Source organism: Oryctolagus cuniculus, chromosome 12 (genome assembly GCF_964237555.1).
Source record: "Oryctolagus cuniculus chromosome 12, mOryCun1.1, whole genome shotgun sequence".
NCBI lineage: Eukaryota > Metazoa > Chordata > Mammalia > Lagomorpha > Leporidae > Oryctolagus > Oryctolagus cuniculus.
Window position 1 is genome coordinate 18,383,925 of NC_091443.1, and position 21,851 is coordinate 18,405,775.

A 21,851-nucleotide genomic window follows, 5' to 3' on the forward strand; every position below is an offset into this window, starting at 1 on the left:
GATCGCAGCTTCCTGGCTAATGGCACCTTGGAGGCAGCAGATGATGGGCCCAAGTAACTGGATACATCCCACCTACATGGTAGACCAGGGTGGAGTTCCTGGTTCCTGGCTTTGACCTGGCCCAGTCCCTGCTGCTGTGGCTATTTTGGAAGGGAGCCAACAGGGGAGAACAATAGCTCTCTCTCTTTCTCCCTCCTTCCCTCTCCTCCCTCCCTCCCTCTCTCTCTCGCTCACTCTCTCTCTGTCTCTCTCTCCCTTTCAAAGAAATAAAAATAAAGAGCACCTAAAAAAGCTTATGTAAGAGTTCAAACATACAGAAAAGTAAAGAAAACAAAACAATGAATCTCCATATACCCATTATTTAATTACAACAATTATTAACCCATGGCTATCCTCCTTTTTCCTATATTCCCAACCTACTTCTCCGCACCCTGCATCAAATTATTTTAGAAGCAAATTCTAGTTATTTCATCAGTACCCTGATAAAATTAGATACTTACTACATGACTATATTATAGAAAAATGAGAAGATATATTAGTTTCATCTACTAAATCTTTGACAATTTTTTAAAAAGCAATGCTGTAATTTACTAAAATCTTAAATTTTCAAAGTTCCTTTCAATTTAGCTTTCACTACAATCTCTTGTTTTTACCTGTTTTTCTCAGGATTCCATCCCATTTTTGACACAGTTAGTGATGTTAAATCTGATTCACTTTTTCTTGTCAAAGAATCATTATTATTCAAAATTTGTTCCAAGAGTCTTACTTTATCTACAATAAAGAAATACAGGATCAAATACCAATTCATTTCTCTTTTATATAATATCTCATATATATTTGTAAACTGGTCTAAATTAGTTTCTTATGACACTCAACTCACTGTACAATTGCTATGGTTTGAATGCATCCCCCAAATCTAAGTGTTAGAAACTCAGTCCTCCAATTCATATGTTAATGGTACTGGTGAGGTAGATAGAACCTGTGGGAGTTGATTGGGTCATGAAGGCTTGACCCTCACAAATGGGTTAACCCATGGATCAATGGGTCACTGAAGGAGTGGCCTTGTTATAACAGTGAAAGCAGTTGGCACTGTAGTGTAGTAGGCTAAGGCTCAGCCTGCGGTGCCAGCATCCCACATGGGCACCAGTTCATGTCTCAGCTGCTCCTCTTCCAATCCAGCTCTCTGCTATGGTCTGGAAAAGCAGTAGAAGATGGATCAAATGCTTCAGATCCTGCACCCTCAACAGAGACCCCAAGAAGTTCCTGGTTCCTGGCTTCGGCCTGGCCCAGCTCTGGCCGTTGTAGCCATTTGGGGAATGAATCAGCAGATGGAAGACCTTTCTCTCTGTCTCTCCCTCTGTCTGTAACTCTACCTCTCAACTAAATAAATAAAATCTTAAAAACATAAAAAATAAACTTAAAAATTTTAAAAAGGACTCAACTCTGCTGGTTGTTTTTTTTTTTTTTTTTTTAAAGTGAACTCTTGGGCCAGCACTGTGGCGCAGCATGTTAAGCCACCTTCTGCAGTCTGCAGTGCTGGAATCCCATACAGACTCCAGTTCGAGTCTTGGTTGCTCCACTTCTGATCCAGCTCCCTGTTAATGCACTTGAGAAGGCAGTGGAAGATGCCCAAATGCTTGGGAGCCTGCAACCACGAGGCTGGAAGAAGTTCCTGGCTCCTGGCTTTGGCCCAACCCAACCCCTGCTGTTGTGGCAATTTGGGGAGTGAACCAATGGATGTAAAATCTCTCTCCTCTGTAACTCTGACTTTCAGATAAATAAATCTTTTTTTTTCTTTAAGTGAGCTCTCAGGCTAGACTGCTCGGCTTTGCCATGAGATGCCCTCCATCATGTGTGATGACTCAGCAAAAAAGGCCCTCACCAGATGCCAAGCAGATGCCTGCACTGTGCTCTTGACCTTCCAGAGCAGTGGGTTAAACCCTTTTTCTCTATAAATAACCCAGTTTGTGGCACTGTGTCCTAGCAACAGAAAACGGACTAAGACAACAATTTAAGCTATAAATATGCTCACCAGATAAAATCAAATATTTACAGCACATAAAAATTATATAGGGGCCGGCGCCGTGGCTCACTAGGCTAATCCTCCGGCCTTGCAGCGCCGGCACACCGGGTTCTAGTCCCGGTTGGGGCGCCGGATTCTGTCCCGGTTGCCCCTCTTCCAGGCCAGCTCTCTGCTGTGGCCAGGGAGTGCAGTGGAGGATGGCCCAAGTGCTTGGGCCCTGCATCCGCATGGGAGACCAGGAGAAGCACCTGACTCCTGGCTCCTGCCCTTCGGATAGGTGCAGTGCACCGGCTGCAGCGCACTGGCCGTGGCGGCCATTGGAGGGTGAACCAAAGGCAAAAGGAAGACCTCACTCTCTCTCTCTCTCTCTCACTGTCCACTCTGCCTGTAAAAAAAAAAAAATTAAAAAATTAAAAAAGAAATAAAAAATTATAGAGGTCACAGTTTAAATTATAAAGCCTGAATTTATCTCCATCACAGACAGAAGGAATTTCAGTGAGAGGTTCCATAATCACAAAGCCCAGTGATTGGACTGTTTGCATAATTAGTGAAAAGGAGACCTGCTTCTTCATAGCACAGCTCACCTTCCCCTTAGCCCTGTTTTTAGTGAGATTACGTAAAAATTTTTTGTGAGATTGATTTCTTTATTTAAGATTGTATTATTTAATAAATTCCTCAGAACTCTCTGAATGTCCTGAGACAAAACTTAAATGCATTTCAATGATTCCAAGATCAGAAGGCTATAGTTTCATTTTCTGCTATTATGACTACAATGGCTACAGTTTAAGGATATGTGGCACACTATTCTTTCAAGTCATTTAGGAAAGTCCTTGTTATCTATTAAAAAGTTCCCATATATTAGCAAGTGTGCATGCTTGATAAGTATACATGGTGATAAATGTGAAATTTCTGCGTTTCATTACTGAATTCATACCTAAAAACAATACAAGGAAACATGATCTAAAAATGATTAGCCTTACTTTTAGTAAAGCATTATTTTTAATTATTAATAACAAAATTGTACATTAAAGGTTTAAATAACAACCCACATGAGATGGCCAGGATAATTATAAAGGTGTACCTTCAACTCCTTCTACAAATAATCTAAAGAAGCCTGATTTGCCCAGTAACTACCACTCAAAAGAAAACATTAAAAACAGGAATTCCACTTCAGTAAGTATTAGACACACAGAATTAGAACTTATGAGAAAACAAATATCATAATAATTTACTAGTTCAAGAGGTCTAGTAAAAGGTAGAGGGCAGTTAGAATTTCTCTCTTACTTCTTTGACCCAACATGTCCATATTTTCTTTTTCTTCCATAGGATTTTCCCTCTTTGATATTTCATCATTCCTTGAAACAGGTACAGGAGCAAACCTGCGAGGTGCTGGGGTCTCTAAAGGAGATTTCTGTTTATCAAAATCCAAATCTTCAACTTCTCTTAAAGGTGCTTTAATGGCAAATAAAGAAAATAATAAATTTTATTTAAAGTTTTTTTAATTGTAGATATCCTGCTTCCTCATACTTTAAAAAATGAAACCAAATTATATGATACACAAATTACTAACAAGTATATGGAAATAAGTTCATCCTCACTTGAAATATAAATAAATGAAGACTATAAACACTGTACATTTACAGCTGGTAATGCATCAACATGAAGAAAGTATTATTGAAGTTGTGGTAAAAATGGCAGAGCCAGACTCCTCATGACAATGAAACTGTTAAGCTGTGCTTTGTCTCTCTTTTCACAACTTAAAAAAAACTGACTTGGATTACTTCACAACATTTTTGCAAGAACCACTTATTCACTGCAAAAAGTCAAGCACCTTACACATGTTCTGCACTGAGGTGCAGCAGGCTAAGCTGCCACCTGAGATACTTACATTCCACACTGGAATGTTGGCTCAAGCACTGGTCCAACTCCCTATTAATGCACCTGAAAAAGCCGTGGAGGATGGCCATGTGGGAGATTCAGATGGAGTCCCAGGCTCCCGGCTTCAGTCTAGCCCAGCCCTAGCTGCTGCAGCCACTGGGGACTGAATCAGCAGATGAAAGATCGATTTTTCTCTCTCTCTTAATCCCTTTCTCTCTTTGCCTTTCAAATAAATAATATTTTTAAAAAGGGTATTTAATGACTGTAGTAAAACCATGTTATAAATCAAATGTTACAAATATTGCTCTAAATGGATTTTTAGTTCATTATTCAAATAGCAATAATTAGGAAGCATTTATTTAAGAAGCTATGTATTTTTTATTACAAATAGTTTTTAAATTCTATTAAGATACACAGAGTTGCATTAGAAACTCTGAAAATATTCAAAAATACAGTGGTGCCCCTTTCCAGGGCACTTTCCAAGGCCCCCTGGGGGTGCCTAAAACCACAGACAGTCCCAAACCCTACATACACTATGTTTCTTCCCTATACAGACCAAGGATATTAAAAAAGTTCATGGAAAATGCTATTATGAAAAAACCATGCATGGGGTTAAATTTTTTGCAGCAAAATAAACTCATCTTTTAATTCCCATTTTCCACAGATTTAGGAACACAGTGATACTTCCCACACTACCTTCCCTCCCACCCACGTTCCCATCCTTCTTCCTCCTCCCTCTCCTATTCCCATTCTTAATTTTAAAAAGAGCTCTTTTCAGTTAACTTTATACTCATAAGATTAACTCTGTACTAAGTAGAGTTCGACAAATAATATGAGGAAATGAATATTTTCCTCAACAGTCGAGACAAACTGTAAACAATCATCAACTCTCAAAACGTCAAGCTCACTCCTACAGATTACCTTACAAAAGAGTTTTAGGGGTGGGCATCAGGCACAGCAATTAATACACTGCTTCAGATGCCAGCATCCCATCCTGGAAGACCAAGGCTCAGGTCCTGGCCCTGCTTCCTACTGCAGTTTCTTGCGGATGTGTACCTGGGAAGGGGGAGGTGATGGCTCAGGTACAGTGTACAGCGCAGCGTGGGCTGCTGAGCACAGACGGGTGATGCTCACGCTGGGCAGGACTGAGGAAGATGGCACGAGGTTTTGTCACGTTACTCAGAATGGCACACAACTCAGAACTCATGAATTGTTTATTTTCCACTGAATACTTCACAACCATGGATGATCATGGGTAAATGAACCGCAGAGAAATGGGAATTATCGTAATTTATTATAGTTTCTCTCCTGACAGAAATCATGAAAGACAGTAAATATCCAGTTTTTTAGACAAATGAAGAATTGATTTATCATAAGCACTCCTAATACCAGGTAGATAATATTTTTCCTAAATTTGTAAGTATCCCTGATAATTTATTAATTAAAACCATAGATTGGGATATGGTCTCTAATTTTTTTTTTTAATTTTTATTTTTTTTTTGACAGGCAGAGTGGACAGTGAGAGAGAGAGACAGAGAGAAAGGTCTTCCTTTTGCTGTTGGTTCACCCTCCAATGGCCGCTGCGGCCGACGCACCGCGCTGATCGGATGGCAGGAGCCAGGAGCCAGGTGCTTTTCCTGGTCTCCCATGGGGTGCAGGGCCCAAGCACCTGGGCCATCCTCCACTGCACTCCCTGGCCACAGCAGAGAGCTGGCCTGGAAGAGGGGCAACCGGGACAGAATCCGGCGCCCCAACCGGGACTAGAACCCGGTGTGCCGGCGCCGCTAGGCGGAGGATTAGCCTAGTGAGCCAGGGCGCCGGCCTATGGTCTCTAATTTGAAAAAGTTTCAAAACACCTAAAGAAAACTACTTTTCCTATAGAAAACAACTAATTTTATTTTTAAAAGACTATAAATTTTTAGGAAACAAAGGTTCCTACCACTTAGTAAATAAGTGTTCAGCTTACAGAGCACAAAGACAATTCACAGCTGACATTTTATTCATAGTAAAATTCAGGTTTTTACCTTGTTTGGAAGCCAATGTGCTGCGTGAGGACAGATTCCTGCCCCCAAGGTCAGGATGCTCTGCTCTTACAGGACACCTCTCCACTGCTCTGGAAGCGGGCAGGTCAGCAGGCTGAAAACTACTAGTCCTCAGTGCAGCGCTAATAAAATGAGTCTAGAAGACATAAAGTTGTTTTATTAATTTCAAGTACCATTTGAAAGAGATGATAAAAGAGATTTATTAGCAACTTGAAAACAATTTACTACATTCAATAAAAAAAAGGAAAGCAAAGAAGGGGGAGTCTTCAAACAGTTCAAAGAAAATGTGTATTATGAAAAAATGCCTACATTTCAAAACTTTTTAAAGAATTATTTATTTATTTTTGAAAGACAACGTGATAGAGGGAGAAACGGAAAGATCTTCCATACACTGGTGCACTCCCCAAGACAGCGGCCACAGCCAGGGCTGGGCCAGGGTGAAGCGAGGCGCTGAGAACCCCAACCGAGTTACAGCATAGCTATCCGCTGCCCTAGTAGTAGCAGAGCTGCCACTGGAAGGATGTAGTAACACAAAGAACTGGCTTCAGCTGACTCTGCCGTGTGAGTTTAACCATATTCCTTAAACCATTCTAAACCATCCTTCCAACCCCAGAGATGGCAAAGGGGCTGCAACAATAGATGGAGAGAGGAACAGGAAGGAGGGGTCCTAGCTCTGAGTTTTGAAAATTTAAACTTCAACCAGAAAACTTAAAACCAAAACATCTCAGTAGGTTAATCCTCCACCTGAGGCACCGGCATCCCATATGGGCCCCGTTCTAGTTCCAGCTGCTCCTCTTCCAATCCAGCTCTCTGCTATGGCCTGGGAAAGCAGTACAAGATGGCCCGAATCCTTGGGCTCCTGTACCTGTGTGGGAGACCTGGAAGAAGCTCTTAGCTCCTGGCTTCAGATCAGCACAGCTCCAGCCATTGTGGCCATCTGGGGAGTGAACCAGCAGACCTTTCTCTCTGTCCCACCCTCTCACTATCTGTAACTCTACCTCTCAAATAAATAAATAAAATCTTTAAAAAAAAATCTCATTCTTTACATCCTGGAAGGTAAGATTAGTTTGAAGTAATGGTTTGAAAGCCATTGATAGAACATACTCTAACATAGTAGCTATGCTTAGCAGCAATAATAATGTGCACATTTCTGTATAAACGGGAGCTATCATGACAACGGTTTTCAGCACTGTATCAAAAATATCTGAAGTATGTAACTTAACTAAGAAAAACAATTTCTTTTTTAAATTTTGTTTAAGGTATACAAATGTCATGTATTTCCTACCTACAGATTCAGGAACACAGTGATACTTCCCACACTACCTTCCCTCCCGCCCACGCTCCCATCCTCCTCCCCCTCCCTCTCCTATTCCCATTCTTAATTTTTACAAAGAGCTATTCTTTTTTTTTTTTTTTCTTTTGACAGGCAGAGTTAGATAGTGACAGAGAAAGAGAGAAAGGTCTTCCTTCCATTGGTTCACTCCCCAAATGGCCGCTATGACCGGCGCTGTGCCAATCTGAAGCCAGGAGCCAGGTGCTTCTTCCTGGTCTCCCAAGCAGGTGCAGGGCCCAAGCACTTGGGCCATCCTCCACTGCCCTCCCGGGCCACAGCAGACAGCTGGACTGGAAGAGGGGCAACCGGGACAGAATCCAGCGCCCCAACCGGGACTAGTACCTGGGGCCCCAACCGGGACTAGAACCCAGGGTGCCAGCACCACAGGCAGAGGATTAGCCAAGTGAGCCATGGCGCTGGCCCAAAGAGCTATTCTCAGTTAACTTTATACTCATAAGATTAACTTTTTACTAAGTAAAGAGTTCAACAAACAGGATAAGGAAAAAACAATGTTCCTCAACAGTCTAGAAAAGCTGTAAACAATCATCAACTCTCAAAATGTCAAGCTCACTCCTACAGACTGCCTTCCAAAAGAGAGTTGTAGGGGTGGGCATTTGGCACTGCTTCAGATGCCAGCATCCCATACTGGAGGACCTAGGCTCAGGTCCTGCCCTGCTTCCTACTGCAGCTTCTTGCTGACGGTACCCTGGGAAGGGGGAGGTGATGGCTCAGGCACACAGGTCCCTGACACCCGTGCGGCAGACCCGGATGGATTTCAGTCTCTGGGCCTCGGCCCAGTCTTGGCCTATGTGGGCATTTGGGGAATCAATTAGCAGACGGAAGATCTCTCTTTGTTTTTCAAGTGAATTAAAAAAAATTTTAAGGAAAGTTTTATGTCAGAGCAAAAACACCTAAAAGGGGCCCATTGTTGTAGTGTAGCAGGTTTAGCCTCCCTGCCTGCTTCACACATGTTCCATACGGGCGCCAGCTCATGACCCGGCTGCTTTACAACTGATCCCACTCTGTTAGTGCACCTGGAAAAGCAGCAGAAGATGGCCCAAGTCTTTGGGCCCCTGCACTCACATAGGAGACCCGGAGGAAGCTCTAGGCTCCTGGCCTTGGCCTGGCCCAGCCCTGACTGTTTCAGTCATTTGGGGAGTGAATCAGCAAATGGAGGACCTCTCTTTCTGTGTGCCTCTCCTTTTTCTGTAACTCTGTCTTTCAAATAAATAAAAAATAAATCTTAAAAAAAAAACTAAATTTTATAATTCTACAGAATTATAAAAGTACAATATCCCTCCACATAGAACAGATGGGAAAGACTCAACTGTCGCTTCATAAAGCACTTATTTAAAAACTTTAATATAACTAGTATGTTACTGAAACTTCAACTTTTTCTGTAATTATAAGCTTTAAAAATAAGACATCTGAATTAGCAAAGCTTCCATTTTTGCAAAATCAGAAAGCAAATCAATTAAGAATTTAGTCATGAGAGAATGACTGATGTCAGACAGGTATTAAACTATGTAGGACCCTCTGCGTAAGAAATCAGCGTGCTTTTCAAACACCTTATCTCATTATCTATGAGTATAGCACATTAGTGTACATGCTTCTAAATGTTATATTTTAATTTTTAAATTATACTTTAATTATGAAAAATATAAATCAAAATCAATGAATTTATGGTGTTGATCATTTACTCATTCAAAAAAAAGTTTGAGTGCTGAGTACTGTAACAGGATTTGCAAATTCCAAAACAGGTAAGAAGATACATCATCAGCTCCTTGGGAAGTGAACTCTTCTTTTTACAACAACTCAGGACTCACATTCAAAAGACACTAAAAATGTTCATTCGAGGGGCAGGTGATTCAGCTGCTACTTGGGACACTCACATCCCATATGACAGTGCTGTTTAATTAGCAGGAAACCAACTCCCTGCTAATGCACCTGGGCAGGCGGCAGATGACAGATCAAGTAAGAGTCCCTGCAACCCACGTGAAAGACTCCATCTGAGTCCTGGCTTCTGGTTTCAGTCTGGCCCAGTCCCAGCTGTCACAGCAATCTGAGCAGTGGATGGAAGATGTTTTTTAAAGATTTATTTATTTATTTGAAAGTCAGAGTTATACACAGAGAGGAGAGCCAGAGAGAGAGAGGTCTTCCATCCACTGGCTCATTCTCCAGATGGCCACATGCCAGAGCTGCACTGATATGAATCAGGAGCCAGGAGCTTCTTCTGGGTCTCCCATGTGGGTGCAGGGGCCCAAGGACTTGGGCCATCTTCCACTGCTTTCCCAGGCCATAGCAGAGAGCTGGATCGGAAGTGGAGCAGCCGGGACTCGAACTGCTGCCCATATGGGATGCCAGTACTGCAGGCAGCAGCTTTACCTGCTATGCCACAGCACCAGTCCCCGAAGATTTTTCTGTGTCTCTCTTTCTGTCATTCTGTCTTTCAATAACTAAATAAGTAAATCTGTTTAAAAACGTTCTTTCTTGGGCCAGTATTGTGGCACAATGTGTAAAACCCACCATCTGCAATGCTGGCATCCCATATGGGCGCTGGTTCAAGTCCTGGCTGCTCCACTTCCAATCCAGCTCCCTGTTAATGTGCTTGGGAAATCAGTGGAAGATGGCCCCAGTATTTGAGCCCCTCTACTTACATGGGAGACCCGAAAGAAGCTCCTGGCTTCTGACTTCGGCCTGGCCCAGCTCCAGCCATTGCAGCCATTTGGGGAGTGAACCAGCAGATATAAGTAAGATCTCTCTCTTTCTCTCTATTCCTTTCCAATAAATAAATAAATCTTAAAAAAAAAAAAAAAATACAGGACCAGTGCTGTGCTGTAGCAGGTATAGCCTCTGCCTGTAGTGCCCACATCCCATATGGGCGCCAGTCCGAATCCCGGCTGCTCCACTTCAGATCCAGCTCTCCACTATGGCCTGGGAAAGCAGTAGAAGATGCCTCCAGGTCCTTGGGCCCCTGCACCTGTGTGGGAGACCTGGAAGAAGCTCCTGGCCCCTGGCTTCCAATAGGCTCAGCTCCAGCCATTGCAGCCATTTGAGGAGTAAACCAGAGGATGGAAGATACCTCTCTCTCTCTCTGTCTCTCTCTCTCTCTCTGTCTAACTTCTCTCTGTAATGCTTTCAAATAAATAAAATAAATCTTTAAAAAAAAAAGAAGTACAATTTTTAAATAAATAAAAAGAATCATTAGAGAGCTTCCAGTGATCCCCAGGCACCAGCTCAGACCCACTGCCTCAGAATCTCTGAGACATCTAAGCATGTGTATTTTTATAAAACCCTCCAAGCAATTTTGAAGCACATTCCTAGGCTAAGAACCACTAAAGTAAATGAACCACTGCACGATGACATAGGGCTTTAAAAAGTGCTACGAACAGGCCGGCGCCGCGGCTCACTAGGCTAATCCTCCGCCTAGCGGCGCCGGCACACCGGGTTCTAGTCCCGGTCGGGGCGCCGGATTCTGTCCCGGTTGCCCCTCTTCCAGGCCAGCCCTCTGCTGTGGCCAGGGAGTGCAGTGGAGGATGGCCCAGGTGCTTGGGCCCTGCACCCCATGGGAGACCAGGAAAAGCACCTGGCTCCTGGCTCCTGCCATTGGATCAGCGTGGTGCGCCGGCCGCAGCGCGCTGGCTGCGGCGGCCATTGGAGGGTGAACCAACGGCAAAAGGAAGACCTTTCCCTCTGTCTCTCTCTCTCACTGTCCACTCTGCCTGTCAAAAAAAAAAAAAAAAAGTGCTACGAACAAAAGACTGCAAAGGAGAAACAGTCAACCATGGGGAGCAGTCTCACAGAACTGGTGACATCTGAGCTACACAAGCAGAGTTCTCCACAGAGAAGGCAAGAATGAGGATAAAGCAAATTGCAAGTTAAGAACAGAACTGTTAGAATCCAATGAGCTATGGCAATTCTTACTAAACATTAACTCAGAGATTCAAATGATAAAAACCAGGGGTGGCACACTGGCTCTGTTATAAATACCTGAATATCTATCTGTTGCTGCTGCAATTTTTCAAGATGCCTAATGTGCTGCTCCATAAACACATTCATTTGCTTTTCATGATCATGACAATGCAGTAGCTCATGTTTATTCTGGATGCTTGTTTGCTGCTCTGTAACACGCTGTAGGTGTTTATCTGTTTCCTGTAACTTATTAAGTAATTCTGTAACAGAGTTGACTTTTGCTTCCAAATCACTCTGCACCTAAAAGAGTAAAAATGCCATAGTAATATTTCACATTATAGAAAGGCACTAAAGGTTAGTCAGTTAGGAGAAAGGTATAGCAACTGACATTGAGAAAGGATCCAACAAGAGCTGTTTCCCATTAAATCTGATGCTTTGATGATTTTATTTTTTAAAGTCACAGAAATAAAAGGCAGAAGATAGTTATCCTTAGGTAAGTATTTCCTGTTATGAAAAAAATGACAAATCTGTCAGCAATAGAATACTCAAATGGAAATTTAAAAGAAGGGAACTGCAAAACAAAGTAGCTTTTGATACTTCACTAACATATGGCTGAGATTAGTCTGTAGAACTGAGTTCTAGCTGTGGCTCTACCACCTGTTTGTTCTAGACTCTTGTCCCTACTCAGATCTGTCTATGTTTCCCCGAGTACAAACTGAGAGGCTAGGCACAACTCATCTCCCACCAAATGATGATGGCACATGCAGGCTGCCCAGGACCAAGGGGTTTCCCAAAAAGTGAGATATTCAGTGCTACAAGTAAGAGCCCTGGATTTACTGGCACCTTCAGGGTGAGAAGGCCAATTTTCACAGCCCCCAAGAAGTAATGTACAACCCCAAATAAAAAATTCTTTCACATGGAAAGAAACTGGAATGCTCCGAGTTTATAGTTGGATACAATCATTTACAGATCAGTTCTTATTTTATTTCACAAAGTAGCTGGAAATATCCGGGCAGAAAAATCTACCTTTATCAGTGGAGCTGCTGTCGCAATAGCAGCAGCAGTTGCTGCAGCCACAGTTGTCGCTGAATCAATGCCACTGGGTGAAATTCTAGCCTCCGGAGCTACAGCATCCCTTTCTGTGCCTGCATCCTCTAAAAGATGAACTTTTACTTCCTTAAAAACAGGCATGCTCTGTGCTCTACAAGTAAAAAAGAAATTAAAAAAAATGAAAACCACATTATTGAAGCTATATAGAACCAACTCAACAAATACCTACAAGTGATAATCTGAAGGTTGTTTTATTTTTTTTCTTTTAAACAAATAGCCACGGCCATTGTTGTGGTACAGCAGGTTAATCCACAGCCTGTAACACCAGCATATATAAATGCATTTTCTAATCCAGCTCCTTGTTAATGTGGCTAGGAAGTCAGCAGAACATAGCTGAAGAGCCTGGGGCCCTGCAGCCCACATGGAGGAACCAGATGGAGTTCCAGGCTCCCGGCTTTGGCCTGGCCCAGCCACTGCTGTTGAGTCATTTGGGACGTAAAGCTTCAAATGGGAAGATCTCTCTCTCTCTCTCTCCCTCTCTCTGTCTCTGTAACTCTGCCTTTTAAATAAATAAATAAATCTTTCAAAGCTAAATAAATCAAAACATTACCTATTACACAAACTCATTTGGTCAACAAGATTTATTAAGGCTCAGGGCACTAAAGACTAACAAAATAAGATAATTTCTTGAAGGCAGTGATATTTTCAGAAAACAAGATTTAAACACAATGAAAAAGGAATGGATATAATTATAAAGATACATAGTCAAGACGTATAAATGTGGGACTGGTCTTGTGGTGTAATGGGTAAAGCTGCCATCTAAAACACCAGCATCCTATATGGTCACCAGGTGTAATCCAGCCGCTCCATTTCTGATCCAGCACCCTGCTAATGGCCTGGGAAAAGTAGCAGCAGATGGCCCAAGTACGAGGGGTCCTGCCACCCCCGGGGGAGACCCAGATGGCCCAAGTATGAGGGGTCCTGCCACCCCCGGAGGAGACCCGGATGGCCCAAGTACGAGGGGTCCTGCCACCCCCGGGGGAGACCCGGATGGCCCAAGTACGAGAGGTCCTGCCACCCACGGGGGAGACCCAGATGGCCCTCCTGGCTCCAGCCTGGCCCAGCCCTGGATGCTGTGGCTATCTAGGAGTGACTAGTGGATAGAAGATCTATCTTTTCCCTTTCTCTGTAACTGCCTTTCAATCAATCATTCAATCAATCAATAAAATAAAAGAGGTACAAATTTCAAACATGCAGCAAAAGTTCTAAGAATTCAAGTCTCAAGTTTGACTTCCGAGACAAACAACCCAAGAGGGATTGTTGTTAAAATCAATGATAACTTTATTCTCCAAATAGCTTTTAAATGAATTATAACATTGGGGCCGACACTGTGGCACAGTGGGTTAAGCCACAGCCTACAGCACCATCATCCCATGTGGGTGCCGGTTCAAGTCCCAGCAGCACACTTATGATCCATCTCCTTGCCAATGTGCCTGGAAAAGCAGTGGAAGATGGCCCAACTCCTTGGGCCCCTGCACTCACATAGGAGACCCGGAAAAAACTCCTGGGTTGAGCCTGGCCCAGCCCCATCATTACGGCCATTTGGTGAGTGAACCAGTGGATGGAAGACATCTCTATCTCTCCCCTTCTCTCTCTCTAACTCCGCTTCTCAAATAAATACATTAAAAAATAATTAGTCTAGGGCTGGCATTGTGGCACAGCAGTTTAAACTGCTGCTTATAGTGCTGGCATCCCTTATAGGTGCTAATCTGAGTCCTGGCTGCTCCACTTGGGATCAAGCTACCTACTAATGTGCCTGGGAAAGTAGTGGAAGATGGCCCAAGTCCTTGGGCCCCTGCTGCCATGTGGGGGACCTGGAGAGAGTTCTAGGCTACTGGCTTCAGCCAGTCATTACAGCCATTTGGGGAGTAAACCAGAGGACGGAAGATCTCTTTTCTGTCTCTCCCTCATATCTGTAACTCTGCCTTTCAAATAAATAAATAAATCATTTTTTAAAAAATAAGTCTAGTAAATACATACAAGTATTTGCAATAAGAATTGAACTAAATAGCAGAAAAGAGGCCAGCGTCATAGTGTAGTGGGTAAAGCCACCATCTGCAGTGCCGGCATCCTATATAAGCGCTGGTTCAAGTCCCGGCTGCTCCTCTTCCAATCTGGCTCTCTGCTGTGGCCTAGGAAAGCAGTGGGATATGGCCCAAGTCCTCGGGCCCCTGCAACCGCATGTGAGACCCAGAGGAAGCTCCTGTATCCTGGCTTCGGACTGGCACGCAGCTCCAGCCACTGGGGCCAACTGGAGAGTGAACCAGCCGATGGAAGACCTCTCTCTCTGCTTCTCTTTCTCTCTTTGTGTAACCCTGACTTTAAAATAAATAAATCTCTAAAATAAACAAATAGCGGAAAAGAAAAAAAGGCTGACCAATATTACTCTGTATCAAAGAAAACCATGAACGGAATCCCTGACAAAAATGCAGAGTCAAAACCAGGTAAGTGTAACCCACATTGGGAGAACACATTCACCCCACCTTTAGTTGCTGGATTGTTCCCTGCCCCAACCCTCCGTCCTTGGATTCTTAAACATGGCACAAACTCTTAAAACTCACTCCTCGCTGATGCTCCTCCATTTCTACTAAGACTCCTTTTCTGCTCATTCTCAAAATGTCGAAGCACCCTGACTTTTTTTTCAGCTTACCTGCGCATACTCAATTGAGTCACCAGTGTTGTCAATTATTTCATCACAATTGCATGAAGAATGCCATAGAATTATAGAGGTGAAGGAACCTTTGAGGTCATCTATCCTAATTTTCCAATTTTACAGAAGAAACCTGGCTCCTCACTTCGGATCAGAGCAGCTCCAGCCATTGTGGCCATCTGGGGAATGAACTAGCAGATAGAAGACCCCTTTCTCTCTCTACATCTGCCTCTCTGTAAATCTGCCTTTCAAATAAACAAATAAATCTTTTTTAAAAAATCAAGTAGGGGCCAGCACCATGGTTAATCCTCCGCTGGCAGCACCAACATCCCATATGGACGCCAGATTCTGTCCTGGTTGCTCCTCTTCCAGTCCAGCTCTCTGCTGTGGCCCGGGAGGGCAATGGAGGATGGCCCAAGAGCTTGGGCCCCTGCACCTGCATGGGAGACTGCGAAGAAGCACCTGGCTCCTGGCTTCGGATCGGTGCAGCGCTGGCCGTGGCAGCCATTTTGGGGAGTGAACCAACGGAAGGAAGACCTTTCTCTCTGTCTCTCTCTCACTGTCTATAACTCTACCTGACAAAAATAAAAAATAAAAAATAGAGCAAGTATTTCATGATTATTTACTTTTGATTTTTCAAGAATCACCTATTCTCAAATGTATTTGAGGTATTTGAATTCTTAACTCAATGTATGTATAAATGAGCTACTTCAAAAAATTTGTGCAAAAGAGAATTAAAAGGTAAGTTTAGGGCCAGCGCCCTGGCTCACTTGGTTAATCCTCCACCTGTGGCGCCAGCATCCCATATGGGCGCTGGGTTCTAGTCCCAGTTGCTCCTCTTCCAGTCCAGCTCTCTGCTGTGGCCCAGGAAGGCAGTGGAGGATAGCCCAAGTGCTTGGGCCCTGCACCCGCATGGGAGACCAGGAAGAAGCACCTGGCTCCAGGCTTCAGATTCGTGTAGCTACACGCATAGCAGCTACTTGGGGGGTGAACCAACGGAAGAAAGAGCTTTCTCTCTCTCTCTAACTCTGTCAAATTAAAAAAAAAAAAAAGATAAGTTTATTTTGATGTAAAATGCTTTGAAATCTATATACAAGAAAGGTCTTTAAAAGTTTATGGAGGGCCAGCACCTAGAATAGCAGGTTAAGCCACTGCTGGCAGTGACAGCATCCCATATGGGTGCTGATTCAAGTCCTAGCTGCTCCACTTCCAATTCAGCTCCTTGCTGACAAGTACTTGGGCCTCTGCTAGCCACATAGGAGACTTGGAAGAATCTCCTGGCTTCAGTCTGGCCCAGCTCTGGCCATTGTGACCATTTGGGGAGTGAACCAGTAGATGGTACATCTTTCTCTCTCTGCCTCTGTCTCTCCCTCTCTGTAACTATGTGTTTCAAATAAATAAAATAAATCTTTAAAATATAAAAAAATTCATGGTAATGCATATGAAAAAACAATACACATATTCCAAAAACCTATACACAGATAGAGCAACATTATTCAACCATAAAAAAGAATGAAATTTTGTAATTTGCAGTATGATAGAATGGAAGGACACTATGTTAACTAAAGTAAGTCAGGCACAGAAAGACAAATATCATATGCTCTCATTATGTAAGAAGCTAAAAAGTTGATCTCAAAAGTACTCATTCAGGGCCGGCATCCTGCAATAATCAGTTAAGCTGCCGCCGGCATCCCATGTGGGCCCTGGTTCCAGTGCCAGCTGCCCCACTTCCAATTCAGCTCCCTGCTAATGCACCTGAGAATGCAGTAGAGGATGGTCCAAGTGTTTGGGCCCCTGCACCTGCATGGAAAACCCAGAAGAAGCTCTTGGCTCCTGGCTTTGGCCTGGCCCAGCCTTAGCCGTTGCAGCCATGTGGGGACTGAAAGAGTTGATGGAAGATTTCTCTCTAACTATGCCTTTCAAATAAATAAAATAAATGTTTTAAAATTAAAAAATTTTAAAAAATATTCATTCATCCTTGACTGATGAGAGATGTACTGTCAACTGGTAAGAGGTGTAGAGTTGAAGATTACCTCTCAGGGTCCACTTGGTTACTAACACATTCTCCCTCTCGACGCAGAGATTTCAGTTGGCAGAGTTCGGTAATTCATTAATTAATCTGAAAGGCATAGTGTCAGAGAAAGGACAGAGAGAGAGAGAAGTCTTCTGCCTGCGGGTTAATTCCTCAAATGGCTGCCACAGCTGGGCTGGACCAGGACAAAACCAGGAACCAGGAACTCCATCCTGGTCTCTCACATGGGTGGCAAGGACCCAAGCACTTGGGTCATATCTGCTGCTTTCCCAGGAGCATTAGCAGGAAACTGGATTGGATTTGGAAGGGCCAGGACTCAAACTGGAACTCCAACATGGGATGCTGAAGCTGTAGGCTGCTTGACCCCCTGTGCTACAATGCCAACCCCTGGCAAGTTCTGAAATGAACAGAGCTTGGGAAGGGTGTGTGGGAGAGGAGATGGAGAGAGGGCGCTTAAGGGCATTGGGGTGTAGTTGACTAGGAGACTGTAGAATATTCTATAGCATAGTAGGATAATGACAACTGATAACATTTAATTGAATATTTAAAAAAAATATTCCTCATCACAAAGAAATGACAAATGTCTGAAGTGATAGATGCACCAATTGTATTGATCTGATCATTACACATTGTCCAATGTATTGCAATGCCACATTGCACCCCATTAGCTGAGTTGACAAAAATATTTCAAAATAGTACCATAAGTATATTACTCTGAGTTATGAAATTCTCTCTCAGAGGAAAGAGTTAAAGAATTAAAACTGGTTGAGGACCAGGTTGGTCCAGGAAGTAGTACATATGCTAGTGGTTTTCAATACAAGCTTTTAATACTCTTTGGTTTGTGCGTTTGTGTGTGTGTGTGTGTGTGTGTGTGGTTTGGTTTTTGTTTTGTTTTTTTTTTTTTTTTTTGGCCAGGCAGAGTTAGACAGTGAGAGAGAGAGATAGAGAGAAAGGTCTTCCTTCCGTTGGTTCACTCCCCAAATGGCCACTACGGACAGCGCTACGCCGATCCGAAGCCAGCCAGGTGCTTCCTCCTGGTCTCCCGTGGGGTGCAGGGCCCAAGCACTGGGCCATCCTCCACTGCCCTCCCGGGCCACAGCAGAGAGCTGGCCTGGAAGAGGGGCAACCAGGACTAGGACCCGGCGCCCCAACTGGGACTAGAACCCAGGGTGCTAGCACCACAGGCGGAGGACTAGCCAAGTGAGCCACGGCGCCGGCCTACTGTTTGGTTTTTTAAGATCATGTACCTCTTCATTAAATATTTAAAAACTAAAAAAAAGTGTACATACCCTACACCTCTAAAAAAAAACCTATTTAACATATATACCTTTAATTTTACTTCAATTATATTAATATTGATACTCCTATTTCTTTTTATTTGCTTTCTCCTCAAAATACCACTGTTGTAGTTTTATTTTCAGCCTGTTTCATTTTAATGGTTTATCTCTCAAGATACAGACTACCTCTTGACTTGAGTCATTTTTATATTTCTGATTCAGTTACTATTCTCTACATTGCAATTATTTCTCATAGGTCGTTACTTTTTGAAAAATTCTTTCCATTCATCCTTTTTGAAAATTTTTATTTGGAGCTGGCGTTGCAGTTAAACCACTGCGTGCCACCCCAGCATCCTATACAGGTGACAGTTCAAGTCCCAGCTGTGCCACTTCTGATCCAGTTCCCCCCTCATGTGCCTGGGAAAACAGTCGAAGATGGCCCAAGTTCTTGGGCCCCTGCACCCACAGGGAGACCTGAATGGAGTTCCAGGCTCCTGGCTTCAGACTGGCACCAGCCCTGGCCGTTGCAGCCATTTGGTGTGTGAACCAGCAAATGGAAGATATTTCTTTTTCTCTGTCTCTGCTTCTCTCTAACTCTTTCAAACAAATTTTTTTAAATCCTTAGATAAATATAAAAAAAATTTAAAGATTTATTTATTTATTTGAAAGGCAGAGTTACAGAGAGGGAAAGGCAGAGAGAGAGGTCTTCCATCTGTTGGTTCACTCCCAGGAGGGCCGCACCAATCCAGAGCCAGAAGCCAGGAGCTTCCTCTGGGTCTCCCACATGGGTGCAGTGGCCCAAAGACTTGGGCCATCTTCTACTGCCTTCCCAGGCCATAGCAGAGAGTTGGATCAGAAGTGGAACTGCCAGAACTCAAACCAGCGCCCATATGGGATGCGGGCACCACAGGCGGCAGCTCTACTTGCTATGCCACAGCACCGGGCCCAAAATTTTTATTTTATTTATTTGAGCAAGATAACAGAGACAGACAGGCAGATATACCAAGAGAGAGTTCCTATTTACTGGCTCACTCCCTAAATGCACACAACAGCTGGGGCAGGGTCGGGCTGAAGCCAGGAGACAAGAACTCAATCCCAGTATCCCATGTGGGTAGAAGAAACCCAAGTACTCAGCGCAGGCAGAAAGCTGTAACTAGGAGCACAGTCAGGACTTCAACCCAGGCTCTCTGATCCTGGATGTGGGCATCCCAAAACATGTCTCAACCATTACACCAAAGTCTGCTCCTATTCATCACTCCTTAATCAAGGAAAGATCCATTGTCAACAGATACCAGGGGGTGGGGGTGGGGGAGGCTCTCAATGACCTCTCTGGGGCCACGTATTTAATAATAATTTCTCCCTCGACTCTGACAAATCTGAGAGGTTTGTTAGGAGAGTTCTGACGTGAAGGCAAGTTGCTGAAGTCCCTGCTGTGGTCATAAGCAGCCACATCACCCGCCAGCGGTCAGATGGATGGAGGTGATGATCACTTCCTGTCTGCCTGAGTCAGTCACCTGCAACTCATAGCTCAGGTAGAGAGCGGGACAGACGACACCACTCCTCATACCCACACTCTTGCTCCTGTCATAAATTTACACACCTAGGATAAAATCTGCCATACAGTTGTCTCCCAATTACATCGCATATTAGGAATTACACACTGAACAAATATAAAAGGGAAAATCCTGACAGGCCGAAGAACCAGCTAGGAACTTCTGGCTGGTTCACATGACAGTTTTGTGCTTTAGTAGTGTTTACTTTTGCTATTCCAGTCCTTCCCAGAGTATAATAAGTATGTCATGGATTACTACAGGTGAAAAAAGAATAAGCATTCTATGTTAACAGCTTTATGTTTATTTTAATTGTGTTATAAAAATCACTGATCTTTTGCCTACAGAATGTACAATGAGAATTCAAAAGCAAAACCTTTGAATAAAATGAGAATCTATGGCATTTGTGTTAAATGGAGAATCAAACAAGAATTCAAAGGCAAGTAAAATTGTTTTCTACTTTCTAAGGTATTTTCGATACGGCAGAACTGTCGATATCCTTTGAAAGTCAATAATACGGCAGGCGCTGCAGCTCACTCGGCTAATCCTCTGCCTGCGGCACCGGTACCCCGGGTTCTACGCCTGGTTGGGACACTGGTTCTGTCCCGGCTGCTCCTCTTCCAGCTCTCTGCTGTGGCCCAGGTGCTTGGGCCCTGCACCCGCATGGGAGACCAGGAGGAAGCACCTGGCTCCTGGCTTCAGATCGCCGCAGCGCGCTGGCCGTAGCAGCCATTTTGGGGATAAACCAATGGAAAGAAGACCTTTCTCTCTGTTCCTCTCTCTCACTGTCTAACTCTGCTTGTCAAAAAAAAAAAAAAAAAAAAGTCAATAATACATATTATGTCTAAGGTACTACTTGACCACTGATACAAGCAGTATAGCCAAGTTGTAAGAGAGTGGGCCCAAAGGCAAAATGCCTGGGTTTGAATGCCAGCCCAGGAACACCTTGCTAAATGACCCACAGAAAGCCTATTTTCTCACTTATTAAATGGAGGTTTTGTGAAATCAGGATGGCAATGGAATCTGTTTCACAGGGTTTGATGAGTACTAACAAGTCAATGTACTACAGTGCTTAGAACAGTACCTCCTCTATACTAATGATTTCTAACACACATTGAGGATATCATGGCTACCCAGAAAAGCATGAGAAAAATTTCGTATATATCATCACATAATACTATTTCACATGGGGAAAAGAAAGCTTGTCCTATGTCCAAAGTACAAATGAAGCATATTTTACCCAAGACGTCTTCCAGCCATTTTCTGTAAGTGAAACTTACTTTTGCTTTAAAACTGTTCTTAGAGCATCTTTTTGTCCCGTGGCAAACTGAGAAATACAGATGTCATTTGCTGTAAAATCAAGACATGAAAATATACTTCAGATTCCTGGAAATTTTGTAATTTTAATTGCTTACTCAAAAAAACCTTTCTAAACTGAAAGAAATTTTAGGGATTCAACAACAGGATTTCTCAACAACAAAAAAGCAAGGAACAAATTAAGAGACTCACTAATAATATAACAATTATAACCATAAACTCTACATAAAAATTGTGAAAAATCTGAGGCCAAACTGGAAACATTTGCTCAAACCCTAAAAATTGCTTCATATAAACCAAAACAAACTACTTCACACATTGTCATTAAATAATAAAATTTTTCAAGGGGCCAGCACTATGGCGCAGCAGGTTAATGCCCTGGCCTGAAGCACCGGCATCCCATTATGGGTGCCGGTTCGAGTCTCAGCTGTTCCTATTCCAATCCAGCTCTCTGCTGTGGCCTGGGATAGCAGCAGAGGATGGCCCAAGTCCTTGGGCCCCTGCACCCGCGTGGGAGACCCAGAAGAAGCTCCTGACTCCTGGCTTTGGATCAGCGCAGCTCCGGCCGTTGCAGCCATCTGTGGAGTGAACCAGCAGATGTAAGACCTCTCTCTCTCTCTCTCTCTCTCTCTCTAACTCTGTCTTTCAGATAAAAATAAATAAATAAATCTTTAAAAATTTTTTTTAAAACTTTTCAAAAGACATGTTTAATCTGTTGCCTTTCCAA

General features: G+C 43.4%; 1 protein-coding gene across 12 annotated transcripts in view; it reads right to left on the minus strand.

The window, feature by feature from the left end:
* KIAA0586 (KIAA0586 ortholog) overlaps positions 1 to 21,851 on the minus strand; it is a 117,815-nt gene that overhangs the window by 89,129 nt on the left and 6,835 nt on the right. For 10 of the 12 annotated variants that reach the window (XR_011380689.1, XR_007910261.2, XM_008269722.4 and 7 more), the window contains 6 exons: positions 21,088 to 21,157; positions 12,215 to 12,389; positions 11,267 to 11,488; positions 5,926 to 6,079; positions 3,308 to 3,475; positions 654 to 771 (listed from right to left, as the gene is read on the minus strand). Coding sequence is in view for 10 of the 12 variants with exons in the window: in XM_008269714.4 (XP_008267936.2) it covers positions 654 to 771; positions 3,308 to 3,475; positions 5,926 to 6,079; positions 11,267 to 11,488; positions 12,215 to 12,389; positions 21,088 to 21,157 (907 nt within the window). In the remaining 2 variants the exon portion in view is untranslated. Of the gene's footprint in view, positions 1 to 653; positions 772 to 3,307; positions 3,476 to 5,925; positions 6,080 to 11,266; positions 11,489 to 12,214; positions 12,390 to 14,859; positions 14,944 to 21,087; positions 21,158 to 21,851 lie in introns of those variants that run through there. The other 2 variants (XM_008269718.4, XM_070053586.1) reach the window with 2 other exon arrangements.